This window comes from Gavialis gangeticus, unplaced genomic scaffold (assembly GCF_001723915.1).
Source record: "Gavialis gangeticus isolate Ggan-Ray unplaced genomic scaffold, GavGan_comp1, whole genome shotgun sequence".
Lineage (NCBI taxonomy): Eukaryota > Metazoa > Chordata > Crocodylia > Gavialidae > Gavialis > Gavialis gangeticus.
The window spans coordinates 36,454,671-36,471,359 of NW_017728995.1; the positions used below are offsets into that span (position 1 = coordinate 36,454,671).

A 16,689-nucleotide genomic window follows, 5' to 3' on the forward strand; every position below is an offset into this window, starting at 1 on the left:
AGGCTAGATATCAGGAGGCACGACTTCACGGTCAGGGCGGCTAGGATCTGGAACCAACTTCCAAGAGAAGTGGTGCTGGCTCCTACCCTGGGGGTCTTTCAGAGGAGGCTGGATGAACGCCTCGCTGGGGTCGTTTGACCCCAGTACTTTTTCCTGCCATGGCCGGGGGTCGGACTTGATGGTCTGCTCAGGTCCTTTCCGACCCTAGAAACTATGAAACTAAGTCTAATTTAGCACTGCACAAATGTGTCATGCAAAATGTGCAACTGCACTGCCAAATGTACCAGCTACATGTTAAGATACCACTAAGCACAAGACAATACAAGTAGCACTCACCATGGAAAAGCAGAAACTGAAGATTCATTTAATCCTACTAAACAATTTAATTTTTTTAAGTTTACAACATACCGATAGTCACATTAAGCATCTTACCTTATCGAGTTTCAGTTCTAATTCCGTCACATCTCCTTCCACTTCTTCTAAAGCAGCCCTGCAAGATTAAAATAATATGTTGCATACGAAGGCATTACACAAAATATACTTTGCGACTACATGTTCAGTTCAGGTCATTATCAGAAAAATACTGACTGAGATGTCTGTTGAAGAAGGGGTGGAGGGAATAACAGGAGGAAACCATTAGCTTGGCTAATGGCTACATAAAAGCTCACTAACATTCGGAGATACTAACACAGTAGGAAGGGAAGAGCCGTCGGCACTGGGATAGATGAGGTAGGGGCCAAACGTATTGTCTCTCTTGGGCAGCACGAAGCACAATGTGACAGTTTACAAAACCCAGGGATAAGGTTTGGAAAGAAAGTTTAGACTCATTATCAGAGAAATGAAACATTTTAAAAAACCGAGTGCCTCTGCAAGACAATGCTAGATGATGCAGGTGCCTGGCTTTTTCCGTCATGAATTCAGTCAGATTGTTTCTCTTTCATATTTTCATAGGCCAGTAGAAGCTGCTTGCATTTCTCACACACAAAACTCATGACTAAAACAGCTCGAGTACTGGAACAACCCTATTGCATTAGGTGCAAAGTATATTACTGCTGCTGCTACTTGAAGCACAGACGAATGCCTTACAGAAGAGACCCATTGACTCTTCTATCTACATTTTCACTGACTGCCTATCTTGTATGCATACCAGCCCAGCCTCTGGCTTTTTTACGTTTCATTCCATCCAGGAAGAGCACACATCAACTGCTGAAACTTCCTTAGCCTGACGATGGGTTTTTGAACCCGAAAGCTTGCTTAAAAATTCTCCAACTATTTAGTTGGTCTAATAACAGATATCAGATTCACCCAAAGAACCTTGTCTTACAGAAAAGAAGTTTTACAGAGTTTATGATGGTGCAAGATGTGCTCAGGTCAATGCCTTGCCACTCTAAATGCGTCCAAAAGTTGCACCACAAAATTCTAGTTGCTGCTCTCCGATAGAAACCCAAGCACATTCCTTCTAATCAGAACTGTCTGAGAAGAGTCGCACTGAACCATTACCTGCAGCAAACCCTGACACGGTAAAGTAAAATACTTTCAGTCACCTACTTGTCTCAACCACCGGCTCTCAACCAGGGTGCAGTGGCACAGGCATTGCCCCCATGGCCAGGTGAGAGTGCCTGTGAGCCTCGTGTGTTGCCCGACCAGGAGGGGATGCGATACAGGCACACGCTCCAATAAGCCTCAAGCAGACAGGAGAGCCTACTGGTGCCAGAGCCCTTCCCAGTTTGGCCATCCCACGCTCCTCCTGGAAAGAGGTGCACAGGACAGTTCCACCTGCCCCTGCACCAGTTTCTGGGAGACGAGGTGCAGGGTTGGACCTGGAAGGGCTGCAGCATAAGTGCACACTCCAACCTACTTTAAGCTTATCAGAAAGCCCTAACGCAGGAGAAGTGCCTGCTGGTGCCATAGCTCTTCCCAGTGCAGCTGTGCATGAGGCATGCAAGGCATTTTTACCTGGCCACAGCAGCGCAGCACCCCAGCTGAGAACCACTGAGGTAAGCCAAGACAGCACAGCTGGTTCTCAACCGGGGTGCTGCCAAAGTCAAGACTTGTGGAGTGGTTCCCTGAATCTATAAAGGTTGACGACCACTGATCCAAGCCAGAGAGTCAAGCATCAATGCTGGGCTTGTGACAAGACGGCTCTCTGGCTACACCACCATCTCCGAACATGACACGGGCCCTTCATATCCAAAGTTGCACAATGTTCTGCAATTTTGCTCGGTTCTTCCTCTGTGTTAGCACACTGGAACAGTCCATTCCCACTGAAAATTTTGAAAACTCGCTGCTATGTACATTAATTCAAGCCAGGAAATACAGAGCTAAAGCTTTTGGATCAGACCTTTGGTGCTTAATGGTTTCTATGGGACATGCTCGCTATAACTGCAGCAACTGGCTCATACACAGCTATATTCTAGTGCAACTAAGAATATCTTCCAGAGTCAAAATGTGCAGGCCAACAATCATGCCGCACAGTCAAGAACTCTTTGTTGCTCCTTGTCTGCAAATAGCTTGCTTCCATTTAGTCTCTACAATAGATACGTTTTCAAAGAACACATGGAATTCAAACTGTACAAGAGGAGAAAGAAAGGAACAAGTATCAAAAGGTTTAGACACCCAGAGCACAAGCAATGATGACTTCATTCCTCAGTGGGTCTGCCAGATTAAAAAAAAGAAAAAAAAAAAAAGAGACTTAATTATGTTTACTGACAGAGCTGAGGACCAATCAGTAATGGGTTTTCACTGCATCAGACTCTTGGCAAAAAAAACAGGGAGCAGCAGCCAGTCCCTGCTGCAAAAAAGTGGCGATCTGAACAGGCCAGACAAGCACAGGTTGCAAGCAGAGGTGGAACTGCCAAACAGTCCAATGGTAGCAGAAACACGTTCACTTCAGTCTTTTTTGGAGGAGAAGGAAGAGGAAGGAATTAGGAAGGAACTGACTAAATGGAAACAAAAGGGCAGGAAGGGCAGATGCTGGAGGATGGTCCTGCTTTGAGCAGGGGGTTGGACAAGACGTGACCTCCTGAGGTCCCTTCCCACCCCCATTGTGTATAGTTCTAGGACGCAGACAGGTAGGCAGGTCAATAGAGAAGAGCTGACATGCAGGTGTTCAGTGAAGCCAAGATGAAGACACTGAAGAGAAGGTTTAAAGCAAAGAACAAGTCTCTCTCTCTCCTCATTCTGCCAAGTCCAAGTCAAGATAGAAAGTTCTCTGAATGGGTCATTTCCTCACTAGCTCATTCACCTCTGCAACTTTCCTCCCAAGGCTACATAGTGAGAGAGGCGCTGCCCACAGCCCTGGGCAAGCTCTGGGCCCTGGAGCTACCAAGGAAGAAACGGTGGCCTGACTTAGACCCCATTTAACCCTTCATAACTGGGCCCAAAGTTCCCTTGCTCTGGCTGCTTCTACAGCTCATCCTACCATCCAGAAACTCTTATGGGTAAGTGTACTTGACAGGATCAAAACAAGGATAAACTATTAGGAAAAAGATAGAAAATAAACCCTGACCTCCTGCACTGAGCATAGCCATATCAATACATCAATGACACTTTTCAAGCTATTTGGAGAGAATGAGTGCAAGGTTGGAGCACACGCTCTGGACAGCTGACTGAAGTATGTTTTACTAGGATATGCACTTGCTTCTTCAGAGTTTACTTGTTTCTTCTCATTTTAGCTGTTCCAAGCAAAGCAACAGAATATAAAATAGGCCTATTTTCTCTACTGAAAACATCTGGGACGGGGATTACTTACAGTTCACATAACATTCTCATAATTCAGACCAAGCCCCTACTCTGAGCCAAAACAAAAATCTCCTGTTATAAATGCAGGAAACATTCATACAGCAACAGCAAGGACTGGACGTCAATTGTGACAAGTACCAAGAATGTTTGTCCTTCGTGAATTAATGTCCAGAGAGAAGTGGAAGCTGGGACTGGGGCTTGGGCCAGCAGTCTCAGCCAAACAGCTCTGGAATTAGGACTAAAGGAGCAAATCTTCTGGTTCAACTCAGTGCTGATGCAGAGCAAAACATCTGTGGCCTCCTCAGCTGTTCAAACTCCAGACAGGAAGGCCCAAAACCAGAACAGCTGCTGCAGGGGGAATGGTTTGTGCAAACAGGTAACCCCTTCATACTACAACGTGAATTCTCCAAAAGGCGTTTCTCCTCCCCTCAACCCATGGGGCTCAGTGTGCTAAAGTAATCCTCTCTGCACTGCCTCAGCTGGAGGAGCAGAAGAAAGGATGGGAGAAGAATCCAGGCCAGGACTAAATCTTTTTTAAAGAATAAAAACTGAAGTGACCCATGTCCCGTGGTTCTTGAACTTTTTAGATGGGAGGACACCAAGCAGAGAATTCAGCCTAGTGCCCACTGCCTCTCAAAATGTAACTAAGGCAATGGCCCTCAGCCTTTTTAGACTCAACGCACCCCTTGGTAGACTGGAGGCACCTCCCTGAAAACACCAGCTCTTCATTTTCCCATTACTATTGTGCAGTCAGAAAACAAAGCAATTCTCCTGTTGTAAAAAACTCAGAAAGACCACAGCAGGCCAGAATGATTTGGACACACTGGAAATCTCTGGTTTTATCTTGTGAATTATGTTTGCACAAGTAACAGTGCTAACACTGCAAGGCACCCTGCAGCACGCTTGAAAAGATCAAAGCACCCCCAAATCTATAGCATTAAAAATATTCTGACTACTGAGTTTTTTCTGAGCTCTAAACAGAAAAAGAAAGCTCTATTATTTTTCTGTGGTTAAAAATGAGTGAAAACAAAGAGGTTGTATTTTACAAGGCGTGCCTTGAGTTTAAACAGGTGGATAACCACTGGACTAGACCTTTACATGCAGCCCATAAATCCATTTACATTGTCATACCTGTTGAATCTTCAGTCAAATAATGTATCTGACAGCATATTTCCTAGACCAGGTAGGATCCAGTGGTTTCTTTCCATCAGAAACCAGCAGCACACTAGTATAATCTACTTCCTACATAAAACAACAGTGACTAAAGCAACCAAGCTTGAGGATAAGTGTAGTGCAGCGTAGCCTCTCCCCTCTAACCTGACCTCATCCACGTAATCAATCAGTTAGAAGACTGTCAGTGAAACAAGGCATTAACCTGCAAGGATTTCAACAGGGGTATGGTACCAGATAGGCACGAGGCACTTGGGGGCAGGGGTCTTGTTTTCTCTCTGAGACACATGGACATGATGAACTGCAATTCACATCACTCTGCCCAATTACTGGTTGAACACACAGCTAGTCTTAGCTAAAAAGGCTTCTTTTTTTTTAAATTACCCTCATCCTCTACCTCGATTCCCCTGTTTACATGTCTTGTCCATATATTAGGTCCATATATTAGACTATAAGCTTGTGGGAGTTGGTATTGTAGGTCACTATTATTAACTGAAAGACTCAAAACCTAAGTTTTACGGTTCAGTCCTTATTGCATTTACAGTGGCAGAAGGCCAGTGAAAGTAAAATGGAATACAATACTTAATTGCTATCTGAAGAGGCACCTCTAGACACCATGGTATCTGTTTGCAAGGTGGGGACCGTTTGCTTCTACTGTCTAATGCTTTAATCACAATGCAAGGCTCTACTGTAAGAAAACTTTTACCTGTACATTTCTCATATAAGATATCATCTTGATGCATGTTTCTTTGATTTGACTGGAAGTTGCATGTCCTTCGCACTTCTACCCTAGTTTAATAGCACAGCATGAGTACATGGTATAAAATAAACTACAGTAGTTAAAGGATCTTTCAAATATTGCTTTATTTTTTTATAGTGAACTTACTGCAATCACATTTTTCCATTCACTAAAGTGTAGCTATATTAACTTTCAAACAATTGTTGTACAGCCACAGAGTAAATAAAGCAATATTACCATCTTCTATGGCCCAAAAAAAACAACTGAGCCTTCAAGAGGAAAAACATTTCACAAAGGAGAGCTAAGAAAATGGCATTGTGGCAAATGCCCTTTTGCCTTCTGCCACTGCTCCTTGGCTCCCTTTGAACAGTGAAAGAGCTAGGTTAGCCCAATCTAACCCAAGTAAATTTACTTCTCAGGTAGCCTAGGCGAGGTGAGGTGCCGATAGCTTTAATTAGTAGTTTTAAATCTAGCCCCCACATTTGGGGATGAAATGACCATCGTTTACAAACACTGGACAAAATCTCGCCTTGGACTGTGCATCCAATTCAAAAGTCAAGGGCTAGGTATGAATTCAAGCCCTTTCCCATCTCACCTTGCATTCTTCTCCAGCAAATACTATGCAACACCCACATGTGACAGCTTACCTCACAACATAATATGACGTGATATCAAACAGTCTCTACATGAATATCCAATTGCACATACAAGCCTGAAATACATGCGGTTCCTGAAGGTCAGGTACTGTAATCACATTGACAACAGACAGGGCAGAGATGTACTTTACAGACCAACTGAATCAGAGATGCATAAGCTTTCATGAGCAAGAGCTCCAGCAGATGCTATGAAAGAACATGTACAACTTGTGCATGACAGCTTCATGAAAGCTAATGCATCTCTGATGCAGTCAGTCTATAACAGTGGTTCCCAATCTTTTTTTGCCACGACCTGTTGCTGGGAGCAGAGTGTGGTGGCGGCGGAAGCAGCACGAGGGCAGGGGAGCTCCTGGCACTTGGCACTGCTCATCCTTTGCATACAGCGCTGCCAGCATTGCCCCCGCAACCCTCATTTGGGTCACAACCCGAGGTTGGGAACTGTTGTTGATAAGGTGCATCTCCACCCTGCCTTCTGCCTGACTTCAGACCAAAATGGCTAACTAACATTCTCCACGTAGATAACATTGGGGGGGGGGGGCAATTTGTTTTAATTGTCTCACCATTTGTAGGTGCCAATATATGTGCTTACATGAACCCCATAATCAAAGCTACAGGAAAACCACACAAATATCAATTTAGCTTTATAGCACAGGTCAAGCTGATGGAAGAATAAACAAAAAAGTCTGAAACTACGGCGTTCCATTTCAGGAGGGCAACATTTAAAAAACATAAGGGAAGTAGTTAGTGAAGTCACCCGGTCTGAACACCTCAAGGGCTTCAATTTTCTTTGTTTTAAGTGACAGGTGCATTAACCAGCTGAAACTTACACCCCAAACACACAGGAAGGAGTTCCAAGCCTAAACTCCACAAACAGCCACCTTGACAAGAATATCAGAAACAGGGAGAAAGCCTACAAGAAATGCAAGAAAAAACTGATAAAGTAGTTTCAAAGGACAGGAAGGAGAGAGGGAGGGATGTTAGATGTGTAAAGGAAAATAAAACAGATAGCAAAAGGTTCTTCAGTCATACAGAGAGAACAAGGGAAGAGAAGTGACTAAAGATAATGCAGGTGTGGCCCTAGACTAAATGACTACTTTGTCTTAACTTTTCAATAAAATGAAACCAAACACAAGGGCAAAGACAAATTAGATAAGAGGAATGATGAGGAAATAGAAATTATCATACCCAAAGAAACAGCAGAACACTATGAGCTCCGTCTGCTCAAATCAGCAGACACGGGTATTCTCCTAGTTTTGAAAGAACTGGCACACGGTATTTCAGGCTGGGCGGCATGGATTTCTAACAAATCTCTTGGGTCATGGGTGGTACCACAGAACTGGAGAACAGAAGACAAGGTACCTATGTCTAAAGAAGGGGGGAAACGAAGGGACCCAGGCAACTACAGGCCCAGTAACATGATCTCACTAGTATGCCAGTCTTTAAAACACATTATGAAGGAAGGAATGAAGACACGGGAGTAAACGGCTAAAAATCAGTATAGGTTGGCTAAAGACATCATGCCAGAGAAACGTGGTATCTGGCTCTGATCAAATAACAAATTTTCTAAACCAGGAGTTCTCAACTGGTTGACTGGGGTGGGGGCACGTCAGCTGACTTCCCTGAACAGTCCTGCAACATCAATGAGACACCAGGCTTTCCCATACAGGCACCACTCAAACAGGAACCAGCGATGCTGTGGGAGGGCTAATTTCCTCTATGAGACGGTATTAACTGATCCAAACCTGGGGCTGCACAAGTGCACACTGCTTTTGTTCCAGAGCTGGAGTAGGCAGCATGCTCAGTGTCCCTGAAGCCTGCCTGGCGAGAGGCCTGTGAGCTGTGCATGACCTGTGGGCAAGACTGGGTGCAAAACCAGGTAGGATATGACTGGGGGCTAGGGGGAGAGAAGGCAGAGTGGGCTGTAAGGAGGTGGCAAGCCACAGGATCAGAAAGGTTGGCTGAGAGGTACTGATTTAGGTAAAAGTAGTAACAAATTAGGTCTCATCTGCCTGAAATGTAGGAAAGCACTGGAACTGGTTCATCCTGAGAGATGATGGTCACTCCACTGCTGGAAGTTTAAGTGAAACTTAGACAAGTCCCTTCTAGCCCAGTGACACTATTATTTTCCAATAAATGCCACAAAGAACAATATTAAGAGGCACCAAATAGGGATTAGTACAAGAACTGCGATATGCAAGAAATTTGATTAAAGGGCTGACAACAATGTACTGGGCTGAATAAAGAACTAGCAGGCTGGAGAGCAGTCAGGATCAGTCTCAGGAAGTCATTAAAAAGAACAAACATTTTTTTAATGACTTCATGCATAACAAAAATGAGTGGGCTTATGAAATCTATGATGACAAAAATTTGGGAGGCATCATTAAAACAGGATCCAGGCATCATACAGGAAGAACTGGATGATCCTGGAGAACTGGAATAAAGGGATAAGATTAACAGATTCATAGATTTTTAGGGATGGAAGGGACCTCAGAAGAAAGTCAAGTCCCACCCCCTACCCCTGGGTAGAAGAGTGCTGGGGTAAAATCTGTGTCAAGGGCTGACTTTCAATAGATTGCAGCGAGGTGGCTCAGTAGCACAAATCACAAGATTATGCATTTGAGGGTTAGCACACATTCCTAATATCACCTGATCATCCCCCAGGCTGATATGACAGAGAATAAGGAAGACCTGAGTGTATTAGTTAATCACAGGACAGTGAGGCAAAGTGAGGTGGCCACAAAACAGGCAGATGTGGTTGTAGGTTGCATGAAAGGCATTTCCAGTAGAAATAGAGAAATATTAATGCTACTATACAAGGCACTGGGGAGACATCAAGAATACTGTCTATAATGTTGGTGACCCATATTCAAAAGTGATTAATTCAAATTGCAACGGGTTCAGAGAGCAGCTAGGACGATCGGGGAATGGAGCCTACTGAACTACTAAAAAAGTTTAGCTTATTTAGCCTTGCAAAACGAAATCTGAGAAGGAGTATTAATACTGTTATACATAAGATTGTGGAGAAAGAACAAAACACCAGAGGTGCAGAAAAGCTATTTAAGCTACAGGACCATGAGGACGTGACCACCACCAAAGCTCCCAAGTTCTGCAACGGCCTCCCAATACAAGTAGCAGGAAGAAACAGGAAAAAAAAAAAACCCTAACTAGTTTTAAGATGAAGCTGGATCGGTTAGTGAGAGGACCGATATGACTTGCTTGCCTGGTATACCTGGGAACTGAATGTTCATGACACAGAAGCTCCACTACAGCCCTATGTTCCTGAGGCAGAACAAGCATCATCTCAGTTTTACAAACAGGGAATTAAGCACAGGGAAACTCAGTGGACTCATTTGTGGTCAGCAAACAGAGGAACCTAACTGCCCAACAAGACCACAATGCCTGTGATTTGTGATAGCATAGGCAGTTCTGCAGGACAGGTGGAATAGATCCAGGCTGAGACTGGAAGAAATACAGCAGCTCTGGGCCATATTCCAACCAGTAACGAACAGATAAAATTAAGTAATGCAAACCAGGTGTCAGGAATTTATCACTAAACTAAAACAACAGGGGCCACCTCAAAATCATGCTTTGGCCATGTCCCCTCCCAGCTGTATGAAGTATACTAAAAATTCAACTTAAAATCTATTGTCTTTAGGTTTCTGCCTCTGCTACCTCATTCTCTGCGGCATTCCTCTCCACTTCTCACATGGGCTACTTTCATCTGCTTACACTTGGGCTGTTTAGACAGTAAGTTTTTTCAGCCAAGGCTCTGTCCTATTCATCTAAAACAGGGCTGGGCTTCCCCCTTCCCTCCTCCGTGTGTCCCACTACACCTGCCCCAGATCAGGAACACCAGCTGGATCCAGCCTGCAGACGGATCAGACACTGCCCACCCAGTCTGCCAGGGAAAAAGGTTGAGCACCACTAATCTAAAATATCATCCATACCTACGACCTTTGTAAACAACATGTGAGTGTGATGCATGGGATCTCTTGAGAACAACGGGGCAGAGAGAAGAGCTGTGGATTACACACAGACAAAAAGATCTAATATTTTGGCTGAGAGTACACAGAGATGCTGGGGATGAGTTTAAATAGCAAGCAGAAAGGAAGATGCACGCAGAGGAATTCCGTTAGTAGAGATAAAAAGTTTTTAAAATAACAGAATTGGTTTAGGAGAGGAAATATAACACAAACTGATAATATTCTCTCACTCCCTGGGCCTAAGAAAAATACTTGTGAAATATTGCTTAAAATACTGAAAGAAATAAAGGTCATTCCAAGGAATCTAATGTTTTTGGGTTTTTTAAAAAAAGGAAAGAAACAACATGATATAAACAGTGGCAGCCTTGAGAGCTCATTTAGTTTTCAGGAGATAGCAAGCATAAATTTATTAGATGAAAATGTTAGCTATATTTCTGTGTGAAAAGAGAAGCTTTTAGCAGTCATAAAAATTCCAAGGGAAAAATAAGTAAACAAAATCAGGATTACATATGGAAAGGAAATCAGTAAAGAACAGAAAGCAAAGACTGACAAAATGTTGGGTAAGAGAAAACCCAGCCAGAACTGTGACAGTATGAAGAAATGTTGGCATTAACAGTATTTAAAAAAAAAAAAAAAAATCACTCTAGAAACAGAGGAAGTGTTCTCAGTTAAGTTATATGAAATCACTACCAAGATTTAAGGGAAAAAAACCCTAGGCAAATAGACCTGTAACCTGAACAGTGCCACCATAGCAGTGATCGCTGAGGAACAGGACAGGCTAGGAGTAGGAAGGGGAAAGGACACAGAAACCCTCACCACAGGACTAAGACGACTGTCCCTGGGGGCAAAGCCATTTTCAAAAAGCAGCATCTGCAAGCAGGTCACGTTGGCCATCATGAACTAAACCAGATGTTTTTTAAAAATCATCCAAGATGCAGACCCCACCCCTGTTACAAGCTCTGCATGGACAAATCCTGCCTAAGCCAGTAAAGGTTCCACGAATGTGCAGGAATCATAATCCTATGGACCTCTCTGCAGGAATGTGGCTTTAGTTAGAGTTCCTAGTCTCAGAAAAGTTTTAGCAAAATGATGCCTCAGCCACAGTGCCCAGCACCAGTGCTATTCCGGAATCAGTTCCTCATCAAGGTTTTCCAACTCCTGCGGAATAGGCAGAAATGGGACATCAAAGCTATTAAGGGATTTGACAACATAGCTGAAAAGTCTTGAGAGCAAGAGAAAAAGACGGTTGTTTTCAGAAAAAACTGTTGATACTGCGCACTTCCAAGGTCAAAATGTATGGGGAAGACAGCTATTTGAAAGGGAAAAACAGGTTTAGAGAGAGTGAAAAATTAATAGAGCTACTTGGGCCTGAAAAAACACATCCGGCAGGACCTGTGCTTGCACTAATGTGACTGACTTTTATTCATATGACCAGTAAGAAGAAATTTGCAAAATAATCAAGTTTGCTGGCAAAACACAAGGCCTGGTACAGAACTAGGTAATCATGGGTCAGTTCAGTGGAGGAAAACATTCAAAATTTTGAAAAAATTAAACAGATTTAGTGGGGAGAAAAAAAACAACTAACAAGACAGCATAACCAGGGCCCTAACAAATAAGAGAATATAATCTCAATGAATGTTAGCTGTAAGTTAAAATGTCACAGAAAGTTTTTCTTCTCACACTAACAGAATATGTAGAATAAAAGCATGAGCAACCACCTATGCTTAGATAAAAGAAAGCACATAACCAGTTGAGTCTGACCTTCCAGGACAACTAATTCTGGTTAGGTATTTTTAAACGACTGATTTTAAAACAAAAGGCCAGCTACCAAAGGATTTTAATTCTGAATATTTCTAGTTTCCTCTGTCACTGATACCACAACTAACACACTGCAGCTGACTTTCAGTCACTAAATGCAAAGGAGCTAATGGCAAACAGGTTGAAGACTGCATCATGCACTACTATTGGTTAAAAAACAACCAACCAACCCAAATTGACTGCAATACTGTTTCTACAGCAAAGGGTGGCTTGGGGATACACTGATCATGGCGGGGGCCCGGTAGGAGGAGGAAGGGAAGGCTTAGTGCCCGGGCTGCTGCTGCCACACCTTATTTGCACTCAGTAGCAGCATCCCCATACCCAGACTCCCTGGGAGCTGCCCCCGGGGCCCCATTCACCCCCCACCACCCCCAGGCACAGAGCTGTGCCTGATCTGGCAAGGACTCACAAGGGTGGGGAAGGAAGCATCATTCCACTCACTCCATTTGCCCCCTACCCCTCAAATACACACCTGGTACAGTGCTGCACCACCCAGCTCCCATGGCTGGGCAGGGGGGCAGTATGAGGCTGCCCCTGCCACAGCAAAAACTGAGGGGGCGATTCTGGCACCCTCTCACAGTCAGCACCTGGGGCTGGTGCCCCATTCCCTGCACCCTAGTTACACAGCAGCACATGAGCATCTTGGGGTCTGCAAGTTATTACAGATCAAGGGAAATTCACTGTGTGGACTACTGTTCTCCCACCAGCTCTTTCAGATGTAGCCAAATAAACCAAAACAAGATCTAAACACAGGCCAATGAACATGTTCTGTTTTTCAGGTGGTCTCAGAGAGAGAGGATTCACCAGCAAGACTAAGAAAAGAACTTTAAAAAATCATCAGTTCTTAGCACAAGAAGAACACAGCTGGTTTAGTACTTACTACTGAACCAGGCACCTGTCATTTCACATTGGGATTTTACAACATCATGTAACTGCTGTATAGCGAGTCAATGACAATGTTCTTAAAATAGGTGAAATCGACTGCTACTAACATATTTTTGAGTAATGCTAGAAATCCAGAGAGGCAATGATGATCGTCTCCTTCATTGAAATGGAGTCTGAATCATCAATTTGTGTTACAGCCACTTCCCATGACTGTGCTCCGTTCCACCAAAACGGCGTGTAACGCGCAGCACTAGGCAAGGCCATCCCAGACCTCCTCCGCTCCCCTGAATACATAATCACTGTTTGTATGGAGGCAGTGTCAGACAAGGGCACCACTGTGCTAGGTACTGTACACACGCAAAGCAAGAGCTGCCACTGTTCAAAGCAATTTACAGTCTGCAGTGATTCATGCTGGGAAAATATCTTCAGCACAAACTCCCAGCTACATGTCATGCTGTCTAACATCTGTGTTGATTTCCTATTTGCAAATACAAGTGGCGTTTCACTGTACAGCTCTACTCTGTAAGACAGTACCTTTATATCTTTCCAGGGACTGAAACCATAATGGTGGATACATATCAATAAATGAATATCAAGCTAGTAAATAAAATGAGTTCAGACTACTTAGACTCCCTGCTGAGCCATCAACTCAGACAGGAAGAACTCCTTGCCTTACAGTGACCTAAAGATATACTGCCCATAAGTATGCCACCCTTGATATGAATATACCTACTGTATTCAGAAGAATATTTTGACTAAGGGAGCAGGACAACAGACCCTCACTTATTTCACCAATACAGAATCAGGTGGTATAAAACTCTGTCACAGTAGGGAAGGGGGGCAAGCCTTCCAGTACCTGCTCTTATGTATGCCCCTCACAGAATACATGCCAGAAATTTCATAGATTTCATAGATGTAGGGTCGGAAGGAACCTTGTAGATCTTCTAGTCCAACCCCCTGCCCTGGGCAGGGAAGAAAACTGGGCTCAAATGACCCCAGCCAGGTGCTCAGAATATACTGAAACAGCGTGTTAAGTCAACCATCAAAAACTGAATGTAGGTTCTCATACAAGAAAAATGTGTTTTACAAATATATGCATCAACTCTCCTTAGCTGGAGTGCAGCTCAAGAAAAAAAATGCCTATGCAAACCATCCTATACAATGCAGAATCTAGATTCTACGTTAAAACTCCGCCAAGAAGGTGTTCTCTCAGCTATGGTGGGGTGGTCTGCCCTGCCCTTTATGCCACTAGTTGGGAGGTACGAGGATAAATAGGGAAATATTTAGGGGCACTTCACACATGACTAATTGCTCTGTAATTTGTTCCCTCTACTTAGCAGTTTAATTTTATATAGACCACCTTTTCTCTAAAAGTCCACCATTATAAGTAGAAATGATTTTGTTTCACACAGTTTTAACACTTCAGTCTCCTACATTATGACTATCTTCAAGAAAGGCAGTAAGTCTGTGTGTGGGAACTATTGAGATAACTGCCATCTTTTCCATAGCAGGGAAAATACTCACCCACATCCTCCTGAGCTATCTTCTACCTCTTGTTGAGAAAGTCGTGCCAGAATCTCAGCATGGTTTAGATCATCCTGTGGGGCAACCGACACGCTCTTTGCAGCCCACCAGGTCCAATAAAAGTGGCAGGAACATCATCAGGAACCATACACAGCCTTCACTGACCTCCTAAAGGCCTCAGACTGTCAGTCACAAAGCTTTGTAAAGTACTGCCCAGATCTGGATACCCTGAAAAGTACATCAAGGACCAGAGGTTTCTCCATGATCAGATGACTGTGCTCATTCTTTGATCAGAGACAGTGTTCCATGTGTCAGCTGAACTGGAGTCAAGCAAGGATGCATCATTGCAAATGCCTGACTCTCAACCCCCAAAACGAGTGCTCCACTCCCAGACCTCAAGAAAACAGACGTGGACATCAAGAGCTGGGAGCTGGCTGCTAACCAACTGCAATGGTGCTGCAACTTCAATCAAGAGACAGTCCACTTCAAGGCAAAGCACCTTGCCCTCGAAGCAAAAAAGAGAGCACAGAGGATGGAAAAGGACAGAAATCCCAGTGTACAGCCTACTTTCCCTTGAGGAAAGACCTGCAACTTCTGTGGACAGATCTGTGGCTCAAGAATTGGACTCTTACATCACCTCAAGACCCATCAATGAGCCGTGGTAGATATTATCCTCAAATCAAGGGACTGCTGGCAACAACCTAACAATATGAGGAAAATCAATTCGGTGAGAAGTCTCCTTCCACATAAAATTTCCCCTGACAAAATGCGAGAAGCTCCCATATTTCTGGATATTTAAAAGCAAATTGGATAAACCCAGCAAGACTTTAACAGATACAAATAGAATAAATTTTCAAAGGAGACTGAACAAATTCAGAGCCTGAACCCCTTTAGGAAACAATGTAAAACCAAAAAAGGCTCCTCTACCTTCATAAAACTGATTCTAAAATACTGACTCTTTCTTTACCCAATCTACCCACAAATATAAATATATTTTAAATAAAAATTCATTTAAAAGTTTTGCCATGATTTCACTCTAAAATTACTGCAAAATAATCTTGCACTTAACAGGGCAAACTAGAAGACCTGATCAGACTTTCCATCACTCATTTCTACAGTTCTCCTACTGTCCTCTTGTTTAACATAATTAATATAATATTTCTTTCTTGAAGGGCTTAAGGTACTGGGTACATTTTTCCAAACATCACAGCACAAGTTCTTGATCTTCAAGTGCCTATGGTGCTGGGTACATTTTTCACCACAATTACTGTATCACTAAATCACAGAATTTCAATTTGGCACAAAATTTCAGGCTGCATTATAATGGCCATTTCCTACTGATGTGCATCAGTTTTGGGCTTGAACTAGCATTTGACTCAGACAAAGATGGAAGTCAGTCTCCTGCTGACAACGTCATTGTTGAAGCTGGACAGATGGAACACATTTCTCTACATATGTCCACACATTTCTCTGAACGTTATATCCATTTCAGAACATAACAATGTATTTGAAGGGTTAATGATTTATAGATCAAATCAGGCAGCCTGATCACAATCTATTTCATACTTCAAATGATAGAGAGAACTCTGAGCACAGGCTTTAGTTCCACCAATGCTGCTGAAAACATCCAAAAAAAAGCAGAATAATGTAAGAGATGCCATAATGGGTCAGACCACGGGTCCATCTAGCCCAGTAACCCATCCATAGCCCTACAAAGACCTGGGACCTTCAGGTAAGTCTCCTCCTGGCCCTGGACAAGCTGTCCATCTACCAGATGAAGAAGGAGACGTGGCCAGAGGGAACCCAGGAAATTGTAGGACTGCCATTTGTCTTATCTATGCACACCTCCAGAGTTTCACTGGACATCATCCACTGACTCCTTAGATCAGCAATTCTCAACCAGGGTGCCACAATGTTAACATGTTAGGTGTGCAAACACGACTTGGAAGACAAACCAGAGATTTCAAATAGGAATCTATAGGGTTAAAAACATTCTGACCTGTTGTGTCCGAGTTCATAGATTCATAGACGTTAGGGTCAGAAGGGACCTCAATAGATCATCAAGTCCGACCCCCTGCGTAGGCAGGAAAGTGTGCTGGGTTCAGATGACCCCAGCCAGATGCCTATCTAACCTCCTCTTGAAGACCCCCAGGGCAGGGGAGAGCACCACCTC

At 43.5% G+C, this 16,689-nt stretch overlaps 1 protein-coding gene across 2 annotated transcripts in view; it reads right to left on the reverse strand.

Moving 5' to 3' along the window:
- ACAP2 (ArfGAP with coiled-coil, ankyrin repeat and PH domains 2) overlaps positions 1-16,689 on the reverse strand; it is a 137,822-nt gene that overhangs the window by 100,933 nt on the left and 20,200 nt on the right. For both annotated transcript variants that reach the window (XM_019503505.1, XM_019503506.1), the window contains exon 2: positions 433-490. In XM_019503505.1, coding sequence (XP_019359050.1) covers positions 433-490 — 58 coding nt within the window. The remainder of the gene's footprint in view (positions 1-432; positions 491-16,689) is intronic.